Source organism: Leptosomus discolor, chromosome 17 (assembly GCF_034619465.1).
Source record: "Leptosomus discolor isolate bLepDis1 chromosome 17, bLepDis1.hap2, whole genome shotgun sequence".
Lineage (NCBI taxonomy): Eukaryota > Metazoa > Chordata > Aves > Leptosomiformes > Leptosomidae > Leptosomus > Leptosomus discolor.
The window spans coordinates 13,304,504-13,318,012 of record NC_141407.1 but is presented as its reverse complement, the minus strand read 5'-3'; the positions used below and the strand labels follow the sequence as shown (position 1 = coordinate 13,318,012).

The 13,509-nt window shown below is 39.9% G+C and overlaps 1 protein-coding gene across 2 annotated transcripts; it reads right to left on the bottom strand.

The window, feature by feature from the left end:
- Positions 1-202: 202 nt before the first annotated feature.
- ZNF831 (zinc finger protein 831) lies at positions 203-10,308 on the bottom strand. 2 transcript variants are annotated; one of them, XM_086474880.1, is made up of 5 exons: positions 6,038-10,308; positions 4,998-5,147; positions 3,177-3,346; positions 2,347-2,496; positions 203-1,103 (listed from the first exon to the last, which is right to left on the bottom strand). In XM_086474880.1, the coding sequence occupies exons 1-5, from the start codon at positions 10,285-10,287 to the stop codon at positions 223-225; spliced, it is 5,601 nt and encodes a 1,866-aa protein (XP_086331006.1). In that variant the 5' UTR covers positions 10,288-10,308; the 3' UTR covers positions 203-222. The 2 variants fall into 2 exon arrangements, with proteins under 2 accessions (XP_086331006.1, XP_009946373.2); XM_009948071.2 differs by having other exon boundaries at positions 203-1,092; positions 2,345-2,496; positions 4,998-5,140; positions 6,040-10,308.
- Positions 10,309-13,509: the final 3,201 nt, after the last annotated feature.

Below are 13,509 nucleotides of genomic sequence, written 5' to 3'. Positions count from 1 at the left end.
TGCATTTGAACGTGTGATGCCAGCTCCCTCTTTGCTTCAAATAAGCTTTTTTAAAAACGTTTGAGTCCTTGAAGGAAAGGACTCTTCAGAAGACAGTGCTGCCTATTGCACAGAGGAATGGCTTTTCTGATTTTAAGGTGCTTCAGAAACACAGACCAAACATCCATGGTATTTCCTTCCGTGATGGGTCATCATACAAGCATCTCGTTAGCAGCCTATTTGCTATATTTCTATAACAAGCCTATCTTCGTCATCACTGCTAGTGTCATCATATTCAACTCTGGTTTGCTTCCTCATCATCTCTAAACCTCTCTTTTTGTATGTCTTGGAAGGTGTTGCAGAGTAAGTCTTGAACTCAGGGGACCTGACAGTAATCGGGGGCTTTTTAAAGGCAGCAGTAGCAGCGGCAGCAGCGGCAGCAGTAGGTAGCTTTCCATAGAGATTTGACTGAAGGTGGGTTCCGTTCTTGTCCGCATTTCTGCGAAGGTCAAGGACTGTTTGAGAAAAGTTTGCCTGCTCTGTGGATTCTATACCGGGTAATTTAGCCCTTGTGAGTGACTCGGGAAGAGACTCTGCTTTTGACGTGAATAAACGTGAACATCCAGGGCGGGAACTGGCAGTTGAGTTTTCTTTTGGAGATGAATATGTGTTTTCTTCAGTTGGAGGTTCCTCCTTTCCCGAGGTCTGGATCACCGCGTCTAATGTACCAAATCTTTGACTCTCTGACTCTACCTTTAGTATGTTTTCCTGGCTTGCTTCTGGATGCAAGGAAAGAGGACCAGTGGTGTCTGAGTTTGTGCTGTCAAGTAGGTCAGCTGTGCCTTTATTTGTGAAATCAGAAGGGCAACCCCAAAAAGAAGGTGCCACTGAGTCACCCTGAATGTTTGGCTGTGACTCCCCTGGGACTGGTCGCTGAAGCACAAGTGGTTGTGTCACTAAACAGCAGATTTCCACATCACTGCTGACTTGCTGCATGGCTGTATTAACTGTGGATGAAAAGGAATGAGCTGTCACAGCTATTTCCAGAGGAGCTGTAATGTTCTGAAAAGAGAAGTTTGTTCTTGTGTGTTCCCTGATTTGCCCAGAAATGTCCTGTAGAAATTAGGGGGGAAAAATTTTACATTTAAAATTCGTAATACAGAACAATTCCATCTTTCATAAAAGTGCAATGATAACTAAGTTGCAGTAGAAAACATTTACCTCTGCTATAACTCACATCAACTGAGTAACTAAGCATAATGTCAACCTTTATTTATACAACTGTGATTATATTTGCACTCTTTTTTTTTTCATTACTGCAGACCAAGTTACTCATCTCTGTTTTGATGAGAAAACTTTTTTTTTCTCCCAGTGTGTGGGGGAGGTGTAGTAAAGGATGTATTTTTTCCTTTTTTTTTTTTCTTCTTGGGTAGGTGGCAGACCATCCTAATAATTTATGGATGATCCGGGCTTAGGGGTTTCACGCCATGTTCTTATGTACTGTCTAGGATGACGTTCTTTTCATTAAGATATTTTTATATACCTATTACAATGGTATTTGTGCAAGGTAGGGGGAAAGGAGGTCTGAGGTGAATCTGTAAGAAATATTGCAATGTCCAAGGTGGTGAGACATGTGTAGGAAATAAAGTTACGTAATAAAAAACATTTTAATGATCAGGTTCCTAAATGTGACACTGCTTATGCTGCCTGAAGAACCAGTGCTCACGCTACGTTACAGCAGTCTGGCTCAGTAGCTTTTGTCTTCAAGTGTGGCCGGCAGAAGCCTGGGGAGAAAGAAGTGTAACTGGGGTCAGCCTGGAGTTCTCCCCGAAGCTGGGCTGACGCTGCCCAGAGCAGCGCTGTTTGCAGCACGGGCAGAGGTGTCTGAGGCCCCTTCTGGCTAACGCAGCTATCGGTAGCACTGAAACCCCAGCCCCGCTGGCTTCCACAAAGGGCTCAGAAATCTGGTTGTGGCTCTGGATGCACACTCCCCCCGCTGCTACGTGGCCATTCCCACCCTCCCCACTTTGCTAGTTTCACGCTTACTGTCTCAGGATGCTCTGTGCCACATCTACTGGCACCTCCGACATCAGTTCTAATCAATCCTCTGACAGCAAGCACGACAAATAACCTTTTCAATTGATGCAAGTTTAATTGTTCTTTTGAAATAGCTAGTTCTAACATTAGTAAGTTTTCATTGTATTTTAACCCCAAAAACACCTTTAACACATTTTTAAACGAAATCTGTGATACAAAATGGTCTCAACTTGAACTTTAAAACTGCTGAATATAATTCAAGTTTTAATTAACAATATCCTTTTTCTTTTAATAAAAAGTAATACATGAATTAAGGTACAATACCTACTTTTTTATCCACTTTGTCTTTTTGTTTAACAGGGTTTAGATTTTCAGTATGGGAAGATATTCCTGAGTTTTTCTTTCCTTCTTTTTTCCTTCTGCAAAGTGGCTTGTCTGAGGTGGAGCAAGATGTGTCTTTTTGCTGGTGTAGGTAGTTTTCTACTGAAAAGAGGTTGAAGAAACTTTCACTTTGATTTTTATTCCCCCACATGCTAGAACTTGCTACATTTCTCATCATATCACTGAATTAACTTCTATGTTTTTACTGTTTTCTGAAAATTTTTATTCTAAGCCTGATACATTTTCTCGTTTACTTATATGTGTTTTGTTTGGGTTTTTTTTTATTGGCCACTGCTGTCCTGCAAAGTAACAGCTATTCATGTCTGCAATGGAAGAACACAAGGTGTTGTCCCTGCGTCCATGATGGTCGTGGCATAAACATCATTCGCATTAATACTGCCAACTAAATGGGGGGGGGGGGTGGTCATTGAAGCACAGAAAGCGAGTCAGCACCCCAAACTGCAAATCTTGTTTCAGGAAGTGATGAAGATCCATCTTAAAACTGTTTAGGCTTCTAGCAGAAGGTTATTTGGAGTTATTTCTTTCCAAAATGCCCTCCTTACTGCCAAATTCACTTACGTAAGTACGTGTATGAAAGTCACTGTGCGTTCAGTTCTGAAAATGTGTGAGATGTTTGTATTTCCACTCGCAGAACATAGTGAAGGACAAAAGTGGTTTTGCAGCTCCATGTGGAACAGGTGCACATCAGGGGTACTGCTAACGCTTATTCTCTTAAAAAATAAATGTTTGACACATTAAAAAATATTCAAAATACTCACCTTGTACCTTTGATTGAGGAGAGTGGCACTTCTTACACTTATTAAATTTACAGGGTTGGGATGAATAGCCCTTTTTCAAAGCATCCAGTGTTCTATTTGGAAAAGAGTGCCTCTTGCTTAGTCGGGTAATTTTCAACTGAGCATATCCACGTACATGACTCCCTCTATACCTGCATTGCCAATGCACAAATATGTGCAATTTAAAAGCAGACAGAGTAAAAAAAATCACATCATCAGGTAAATTTAAGTCTAACAGCAATTTAGTACTGTGAAGGAGATGTTCGCTTCTGTTGACTTGCAAAAAAAAAATCAGGATTTTAGGCAAAGGACCCACAATTATTTTATTAAATTTTTCCTCATTAGGATTCAGTAAATCCTTGGTTTGCTGAGAAAAAAGGATTCAGGAATAGCAGATCCTTTTCCCTATATCTGGGATAACATACCTCATAAAGGCTTGAATCGCACAGGAATCACCTGAGACTGCATAGTTGTTGGCTTTTTCACTTTTCACTTCTTATGGGCTACCCATTCATCATCACTAACGAACAACATAAGTAGTTCAGTTATTTAGAAAACACACTGAATAATCCAACTCTGCTTTGTTTTCTACTCCTCCTAGATCTCTCAGTAACTCGTAATGATTGAGACTAAAGTACATTGGAAGGTCCCATTCCTGTATCGATAGGATCCGTCACTATACACAGAGTAATATGTAAATCTAACAAGGTGTGCTTATTCAGCTGTTTGGTGTATTAGAGAAATATATTACCTTGCATAAGTAACCGTTTGGCCAGTTAGCTACTAATACATGCGACCTGAGCTTTCAGGACCCTGTACTCAGTTGAGTCCCTGTACTTACTTGATACAGACAAATAAATAAGTTCTGAGACCAGCAGGAAAAAAAAAAACAAAACAAAATAAAACACCCAAAAAAGAAAACAGAAAAAAAAAAGCCCTAGAAGAACGTCACTAGACTGGATAACATAGACCTGAGTTTTCTACTTTTGTTCTTATGATCCTTCAAAATTGCGGTGCTGTTTGCTGAACTAGACACAGTGATTAAATTACTGACACTGATTTGCCCACAAGGGAGACACTCTGTCTGATTTTGATCATGAAATGAAAACCGAGGGATGTATGCACACAATATGCGTTTCTTATTGAAGCAATTTATCAGGTGCTCTGCTGCCCCACACTCTTGATTAGAGGCTAAATCTTCCACCGACAGGAACTCCCATTAAATACGTAGTAACTGTGCCGACTGGTACGATGTGCCTTTGGTAGTTTTACACTCAAATTCTTCCTGCTTTTTATTTAAATTAAATGATCCTTTAAACTACAGATGATTTTGTTAATTTGTGTTAGAACTTGATATTTATTCTTCTGCATTCTCCTGTGAATACAAGTTCATGATATAGAACTTCTGAGGACAAAAGGGTCTCACACACTGCTTTTAGCTGTAACGGGATTAAAAACCAAAGTGTTTTGGTTCTCTCCAAACAAAAGTAAATGCTGACAATTTTGACAAAAATAATTTTTAAAGAACAGTGAGAGTCAACTGGTAATCATCTTTCTTTGGTATATGACTGTTTTGCTTAGAAAAGTCTGTTCCTGATAGTAAACGACGTATTGATATTTGTTATAGTTTACCTTTGTGGAACTGCTACAAGTTGAGAATAGCCCTTCCTGAGAGACTTATTTTTTCCCCCAATTTTGACAAAGATGAATTTTGGGGATGACGTTTTATTTTCTGTGGGCTTTTGCACCCACTTTAGCAAAATCACGTCTGTACCCAGGGAAGCTGAAAACCGTATTCCTTACCATTTTGGGGTGACTTTAATCTTTTTCTGTTTGTGGCTCCTCTTGAGTTTATTTGTTGAGAGTTTTTCTTTTTTGCAAACTACTGTTTTCTTCTTTTGCTCTGAAACATTTTTGAAAGCACCACCAGGAGCTGTTGAGCTTAACTGTTGAGAATATTGGAAAAAAATGAAGTACATGAAAATCGTGAATTACATGAACAGAGAGATTGGAAATCTCTGCTCTTTTCAAATAGCACTGAATAGCATGGTAGTTAAATAGCACAGCTCTGAAGTTTTCCTAGAATTTGTGTGTCAGATTTTTCTAACCACTTTGTCCATCTACTTTTATAAAATAAAATTAAAACAACTCACTGCTTTTGTGCCTCTATATAGAATTAGAGTATGTTCTTTTGTATTCTTCTTCCTATATAAAGAGTAAGCTCAGTCTTACAGAGCTGTTCTAGGATCTGTACAGATAGACTACTCTGTCTTCACTTACCTGAAAAAGGAAAGTTTTCAAATTTTAAACACTTTACAGGGTATTAATGCAATTTGGTTTTGTTGACGTTTCAGTGTATCTAAACCATGAGAGATCTAGTACACAGGCTGTCTTTGACTCTAAATGTCTCCAAGTATAATAAAGTCTTGACATTAATGGTCTACTTCAGTCCTACTCTAATTCAAATACTTATTTAAAATTAAAACAGTGAAATATATATGCTGTTAGAGAAGAATATAAAATACACTCATAAGGGGAAAAATTGAGAAATAGAAGTACACTCTTCTCACCAGACAGCATTCCCACTGAAATTCTCAAGTGAAAGAAACTTAAATATTCACACAAAAGTATGTATTTGTCATGCACCAAATGAATATGTAAGTTATCTTATAAAAATATAATTTGTAAATTCTGTATAAACAAATGCCTGTAAATGTCCACAAATACACTTTTATGTGTAATATATGTGTTATGTGTTATGCAATATAATATTTTTATTTTTCTAATAAGGGGAGGTCAGCCAGTTACACCCTCTTGAGAAAGGCAATAGGATTATTAGTCTTACCTCCTGCATCTGTTGTCCTTGAGAAAAAGATGAAACCAGTGTTTTTAAACTCCTGTTTGTTAAGCCGTATGCCAGGGTCTTGCTAATATTCCTCATTTTGAAAACAGAAATATCGTACTTGGACAGTCTGCACTCATTGCTGGCTTCCTTGTCACAGGTGTGCATGGAGGAATAAGCAGAGTCTGCATTCCCCTTCTGCTCAGCAGCCAGGGGAAGGCTTCTCGTTAAACAACACCAAGTTAATCGAGGTTCAGCATTTAGTGATGGGAAGGTGCTCTTCGTGCTTGATACTGTCAAACTTCCAGAGTAGCAAGTCAGATTGTTATGGGGTAGCACTGGGAATTCTTTACAGTGAGTGGTGAGAGTGTGGCAATAGAAAGTGCCAAAAGAATGGCAAAAATAAGTGGGGTTGTCTGCTGAGCTCTGAGAACGCTGCCTATCCTGCAGTGTTGGGGAAACGTCCTCAAGAAGGCGTGGACTTCCACCTCCGTCCCACCCCACGGCCGTTGGCTCTGCACCCTTGCTAGAAGCTGACGTCATTATCAAAGAGTCATTTGCTGAGCAAAGGTGATGTAACACCTTTCTCTCTTCTTTGATGTCAGCTGATATGAAAAAACCACTTGTATACACAGAAGTAAAGCATATTTTCTTCTTCGGGTTCTGTGTAGGGGAAGTAGTTATGCTCATCCATTTCTCTTCTGTTTGCCTTTGATAATTCAATCTATTTTTGTTCTGTTTGTTTTTCCAAGCATCTCTTACAATATCCTGCTGCCTGAAGTTTTGGTTATAAAAGGTGCTATCTGCTGTGGTTAAAATATTGGTTGTTTCTGAATTGACTGGTGAACAAAATACTGGAGTTTTCCAGTTTGCATGTATGTTCCATCGCAGCTCTCCTTTGCTGGCCTTTTGCCTCACTTCAAATTTTAAAGGGGACCAAATCACATCATTAGAATGAGAACTGAGCGATCTGCTGTTGGAAGAGCAGGGAGGGCTGGTGAAGGTGTCTGTCACAGATGTGCAAGGTGTCGTCTTCTGTTCTGATCTAAGCAAAAGTGACAAATTTGAGGCTGTCTTGTCTTGAGGCAATTTAAGGATGTATTTTGGAGAAAAGGCATTTTGTATTGGGGTGGGAGTTAAATGACCAGATTGCAGATGATGAATTTCAGAAGACACGCCAACTGCATTGTCACTGGAAGGTGGTACTTTTGCTCCTGTTTTCACAAGACATGTTTTGACATCGTTGTCTGTTGCATTGTGCAAGGCATAAGAGTTGCAATCACTTCCTCTTAATTCAGGCCCTAAAAATCCCACAAATGGTGCTTTTGAGATACCTGCTGAATGTGAAAGGTTAACATCACCATAATTAAGAGCTTTTGAGGGGAGTTTGATTGTCTTCAGATACTCTACATTCTCAGTACCTCCAGTGGATTCATTAATTCCTGTGCTTAATATTTGCTCCTCTGCTTTCCTGGAGAATTTCACCGGTGCTGTGGAAAGACACTGAGTGCTAGTGCAACAGCTCTCTGCTTCATGTACTGCATCGCTTTCACTACTGGGACTAGGGCAGGACTTTGAAATAACGTTTTGTGTCTTCTCCGCTTCAAATTTCAGCTTTTTTCTTTCTGATGGTAAGTTCTGGGATTTTCCTGTGGCTTCTCTGTTGTTGTTGCTGTGGACCCATGAGGGTGCCAGAGTACACTGGCCAGTTTCCTTATTCCTGCTATCGTTTCCATAATTGTTTGAAGTGCTGTTACGATCTGATTCAAATGTACTGGATTCTTTCCCAGGGCTTGGTTTTTCCCATTCGCTACTCTGCGCTGGCAAGCAGCCACGATTCCTTCTGTCAGAGTTCAGCTGACACTGAGTACTTTGAAGCCTGAGCTCACACCTGCTCGGAGCTAGTGCTGTGCTGTTGCCAGCTGTGTAGCTATCTGTGTCACTGCCACTGAGGTCTTGGGAAGTTTTGCGCACTACAGTACGTGCACTAGCGTTTCCTGAAGGTGATGTCTCTGTTAGGTGGGTTACGCTGCCTGCAGTTTCCTCTGAGGACACATTCTGAAGAATATGATTACCATTAGTACAGGTTTCTGATTTACCAGTGTTTAAACCTGTTGTCACAAGGGAGGAAAGACTGTCACTTACAGAGCTCCTGCCATCTCTTTCCTCAGTAATTTCAGTACTGCTGACCGATTCCTTTGAATCAGGAGCGGAGCTTGTAATATCTGTAAGCTTATTCTCTCTTTGTTTAATTTTCTTGGCATTTTGACTGCTTTTCATTTTTTGGTAGATTTTCTTAAATGTTTCATCTCCATACATCTGCCATTTTTCTTGAGAGAACATCTTTAACTTCCTTTGGTTGTGTTTCTTATTTTTAGCACTGGTTACTTCTCCAGTCCCAAGCTTCTTACCCCCTTGCAGCTCCTCCGATGGAGGAGGGTGATCAACCACATTACTTAGTGGCAAATCATCCACTGCTGTTTGTCTGACGAGAGCTCGGGGATGGCTGTTAGGAAAATCCACTGAATTTGCAGCAAGATTGTTGCTAGGCAGCAAACCAGCAGTGCTTGTATTTACAGACTGCTTAGTAAGAGAAAGGGGTTTTGAGCAACCTGCTTTGTCATGTACCATTCTTGTGCCCTCCACAAAGGGCAGAGAGTTGCTTCGTGTAACAGGCACAGTATCTATCGTTGTGGAGAACTGGGTGGGAACTGAATGAAAAAACACTGGCTTGCTTTTTTCTAGGGGTGCAAAGGTAGATTTTGCTGAACAAAGGGAAAGATTCTTTTTCCTATTTCCATCACAAGTTCTGATGTCAAAATGGAAAGAGTCTTTGTATGTGTACGGCATTGGCAGATCAATGCTTCCCTGTTTAGAAAGGACGGTTTTTCTGGGCCTGACATTGTCTAACTGGGTATCATCCACCACACTTTTGTTATGAGAAATAAGTTTTGAAATGTGTTCTTCCAGCCTCTTTTTCTCTAGCATCAAGGCTGCTGCTTTCTCAGCTGCATCTAGCTTTGCACTGCTTCCGGAGGCACACCTTGAGCTGCTGAAGGCAGTTTCACTTTCCAGTTCTGTGCTGTGCTCATAGAGACTATGCAACGGGCTGGATGATGCCATCTGTTGTTCTGTACTGTCAGAGCGTGACAGATACCCTGAGTCAGTGCTCTCACACTTCTTTAGCTTGCAGTCAAACGGCTTGTAATCCCACTGTTTTTCCGAAGAGGTTGCTTGCTGCCTTTGCAACTGCATATGCTTATTGGCTGTTGGAGTTCTTTGCTCCTGTATCTTCTTTCTCTGGCACTGACCACTTGGCAAAGCTCCTGGAGATGGTAAATTATGAGGTTCTCTTTCAGGAACCCCCTGATTAGCCTTTGAGCTAAAGGACTGATTCCTGGTTTCTTGATTATCTGAAGCAAATGATGAACTGCTCGTTACCGGCAGTGAACGGTCATTAAGAAGTTTCTTAGTGTCTGATACAACACTGGCCTCTGAACTCACTCGTTTCATCTGTATCCCCTTGTCTTTACAGGTGCCACTAGGTAGTTTGCTGCCTTGATGGGAGGTGATGCTCTCTGTTAATTTCTCATTTTGCTCCAATACACCACTGTTGTCAGAGTCTGAGGGCACTCTGGTGTTGTTGACGTGTGTTTGAGTTCTTCTGTGTTTATACAAATTGCTTTGAGTTTTAAATGCAATACCACAAGTGGTGCATGGAAAGGGCCTCTCTCCTGTGTGAGAGCGAATATGTTTCTCAAGGACACTTGGCTTCAAACAATCTCGTCCACAGTGTTTGCAGATGTATTTCCCAGCTTTTTTTGATTTTCCTGGACTTCCAACAGATGCATTTACACAAGAATTTGGTGATGACAAAACTGGTAAAGTGCTCACTATGTTCAATGTCAGAGTCTGCCCAAGTTGTTTCTGAAACACTGACTGAGGCTGATCTGTGCTTTCTGAAGGAAGGAGTGGATTCAGGATTAGAGGTATGTTACTGCTGTCGAGATGTACACAGCTCCTGCCAGTCACTAACTGACTGTTTGGCTGAAAGCATCCTGCCTGGACAGGCTGATAGAGTGGTATGGTAAGGGCTTTTAGATACACAGGTTGGGACAGTGCTTGCTCCTGGTGAGGAATCACCCTGCCTTGGCTGAGATCTGAAGAACCCTGTGCAGGCTGAAGAGAAGAGGTTGGAACTGGTCGCTCTGCTAGTGCAGCTGTAAAACCAGGCTGCTTCTGCGCCTCCATTTCAAAGGCTGCCTGCCATATGCTCACGTACCTGTAAGGGAGGGGAAACAAAACAAGCAGGAATCTTCAGGGAGCACAATAAAATAAACACTTTCAAGTGCTGGACCAGAAAAGTTAGCATTTAAGAATATCACAAATCTTATATACAGGCATTATAGAGAAAATAGTTACTTCATTTTCCAATTAAATGGATTTATCTTCCATTTCTTAGCTAGGAATTAAAATTCAGTACGGTGTAAAGAACATTGAATATCGCACTTAAAATCTACAATAAGTACCCAAAGTATTAGAAATAAATCTATCAGATTTGCAAATGCAGGCTCTCAGCACTCCAGAAATAGTACAATTATACTCTTCTGGAACCATTTTCCCATTACAAATTTGTACCATGTTTTTTTAATTTAAGAATTTACGTTAATAAACATTAATATGGAAACACAGAACAATTAAGGTTAGAAGAGATCTCAGGAGGTCTCTAGTCCAACCACCTGCTCAAAGCAGAGGCAGCACTGAGGTCAGGTGAGGCTGCTCAGGGTGTTGTCCAGTCTGGTTTTGGAAACCTCTGAGGAGAAAAACTGCACAGCTTCTTTGGGCAACCTGGTCCAAACACAGGACATTAAACTTGGCTGCATATAATCTGTGTTTATACATTTTAAGTGAGCTAAGGCTAAACACATTGCAACAAGTGATGCAAAATGAAAATATGTGACCAAATGAAACTGATGTCTTGTTTTACAAGTGGGATTTATATAAACATGCACAAAGTAGAAAGGATGGTATCATAGGTAAATAGTGGGATAAATTAAAGCTGTCTTTCATGTAGTCCAAATTAATTTTGTCCAATTAAAGGTGATGTTATGGTATACTGCTTATTTTTAGATGCTTTCAATGCCAGATGAAAATATTTTGTAACACAGTTTTGGGAAAAAGTGAACCTATACTTATGAAATCTCTCCAACATATTCAGGGTTGGTGCTGATCCAGACTACTTCTTATTTTAACAAAAATTTGTCTTGCCTTTTTTCTGTCTTAGAAACAAACTAAGAAACTATCAAAATATGCGAGCTGAAAATTATCTTTGGAAGAGCTGATAGAAACATCAGCATAACCTCTTGTAATTCCAGTTTGGGTAAAAATTAGAAGGTGATCTGTGAATGCTGATTCAAATTCTTATTCAGCTATACTCAGCTCTGTATCCATTGGCTGTTATGAATAATAGGCTGTTCTTGTGCAAACAGTCATAAAAACCCCATTTGAAATAACATAATCAGTGGCTAAACGTGAAATACGCAATTTGTTGCCTTACTGCATAATCTGTAATGGTGTTTCTGTTCTTTTCTTGGATCATTTTAATAGGTATCATTACTGGGAAACAGTAAAAAAATTACTCAAAAACGTTATTTCAAATTTGAACTGGGTCCATATGACACCCTGTTACCATTATTCACAGCGAAATCTCTGTTGCATGTAGGTACCGAGAATTTTGCAAATAATTCACATAAAGGCAAACTCACTGTAATTTTTTTGAGTCTTCCTCTGTTACTATTAGAGCAGTTAATAAAGCTGGTAGGTTGGTATAAAGTTGGATGGAGATCCAAGAGTTTTATTACTTCACAACTGAAAATTATAGTGTCTCGTGTCACATGAAAAAAATTAGAAACAACTTTCTGTTAATGATCAAATGGAACAGGTTAAGGTCAACAAGTTATGTGCTCAGTAATAAATGTAATTAACATTTTAATAAATAGACTAGGAATTCAGATAGCTTTCATATTAAATGTACGCTCCATTGAAACCGAAAGATAAAGCAACCCTCTTGGTTATCAGTGTTCTGCAAAGGAAAAGGTTTTGCATATTAGGATATTGCCTTTAATTCAACTGATTATTTCATCCCTACCTGTAGCACACAATGCGACTCTAAATACTTGTCTCCTTGAACAACAGACAACTGAAGCATCAAGAACTCAGTGTCTATTACTCTGTGCTCCTCACCCTGCACCACTTCTGGAAGATCTGTTGCTGGCTGGCAACTTGTGTTTCGCAGCCAAGGCTTCTTCCACTTTCTCTCTGATCTGCTTTGCTTATTGGAAAAACTGGAAAAGTGGAGAAAAACCAGCAATGCTGTCCCTGGAATGTGTTCTCTGACTTTCCTTCTGGTCATGAGCAAGGCCATTAGATTCTGTGCATGCAGTACATGCATCAACAAAACTGGTGATGAGCCACTGAGGTAACTGGGAAGCTTGCTACCAATTGCAGTGGGCTCAGGGTTAGCCCATTTATGGCAAGGGTACCAGTGCCTGGTGGGATTCTTTGTCTTCACCCAAAGATTTTAGTGTAATAAAAATCCTAGAAAACAACCTGTAAAATAAACTGATCTGTGCACAGCAACGTGTTAGATTTTGCCTTTTCTCCTTCCTCATTAATTTTATAAATCAAACTCAGTTACCAAGCATGGACTTTTCTTGTCCACTTCAGAGATTTCTACATGGAACAAACACTTCAGTGCCTGTGCAATGTAGGTATTTACTATATTGACGAAAGAATGTTAAAAGAATATGTCTTGTTAAAGGAATTAAGTTATTACCCATATTACACAGTGTGGTTAACGCAACAGGATAAAAGTGGATTTCTCTAATTTGCAAAATGAGGTTATAATCATTTCAAGTCCTTTTAAGATGGTTCTTAAGCTATTCAGTCACCTTTATTTGTATCTATTTAAACACAGCATACATTAAAAACAGCAGCAAGTGATAAGACTTGAGCCAATGGTACAAAAGAAGCATGCAGTAGCTTTTCCAAAGAGGTGAAAATAAAGAAAAGTTGAGGAGAAAAAACATGCTGCAGTGACAAGACTCCAAGAAAAGTGAAATCTGAATACCTTGTAGCTAGAACATCTAACGAGCACCACATCAGACAAAACAAGTCATAGTATCTATGCTGCCCTCCTTCCCCTGGAGACAAGTGTGGAAATGCAGAATTTACGTTTCCACCCCGATAGGCCTGCTCCAGTGTCACAAGCTATGCTCTCTCTTTGAATAGCCTCACGCGCATGCATAGTTGACGGGCCCTTCAAGGCCAGCCTGTAACTTAGTAGGACTTGGGGTGGACAGATGTTTTTAACATGAATCCTTTAGTTCCAAAGTACCCGACTGTCTGTGTAATTTCACTTATTCTGTTAAGTTTCTGAGGCCCAAAATACAGTTTAATTCTGAGAATCATTTC

What these genes read in the sequence shown, in the direction of transcription:
- ZNF831 (XM_086474880.1), bottom strand. Translation starts at nt 10,287, where the DNA reads ATGGAGGCGCAGAAGCAGCCTGGTTTTACAGCTGCACTAGCAGAGCGA. An exon ending in ATTAAAGTCACCCCAAAATG is followed by an intron (nt 3,347 to 4,997) that starts GTAAGGAATACG and finishes TTGGCAATGCAG; the next exon opens with GTATAGAGGGAGTCATGTAC. An exon ending in TCCTCAATCAAAGGTACAAG is followed by an intron (nt 2,497 to 3,176) that starts GTGAGTATTTTG and finishes TCTTTTCAGTAG; the next exon opens with AAAACTACCTACACCAGCAA.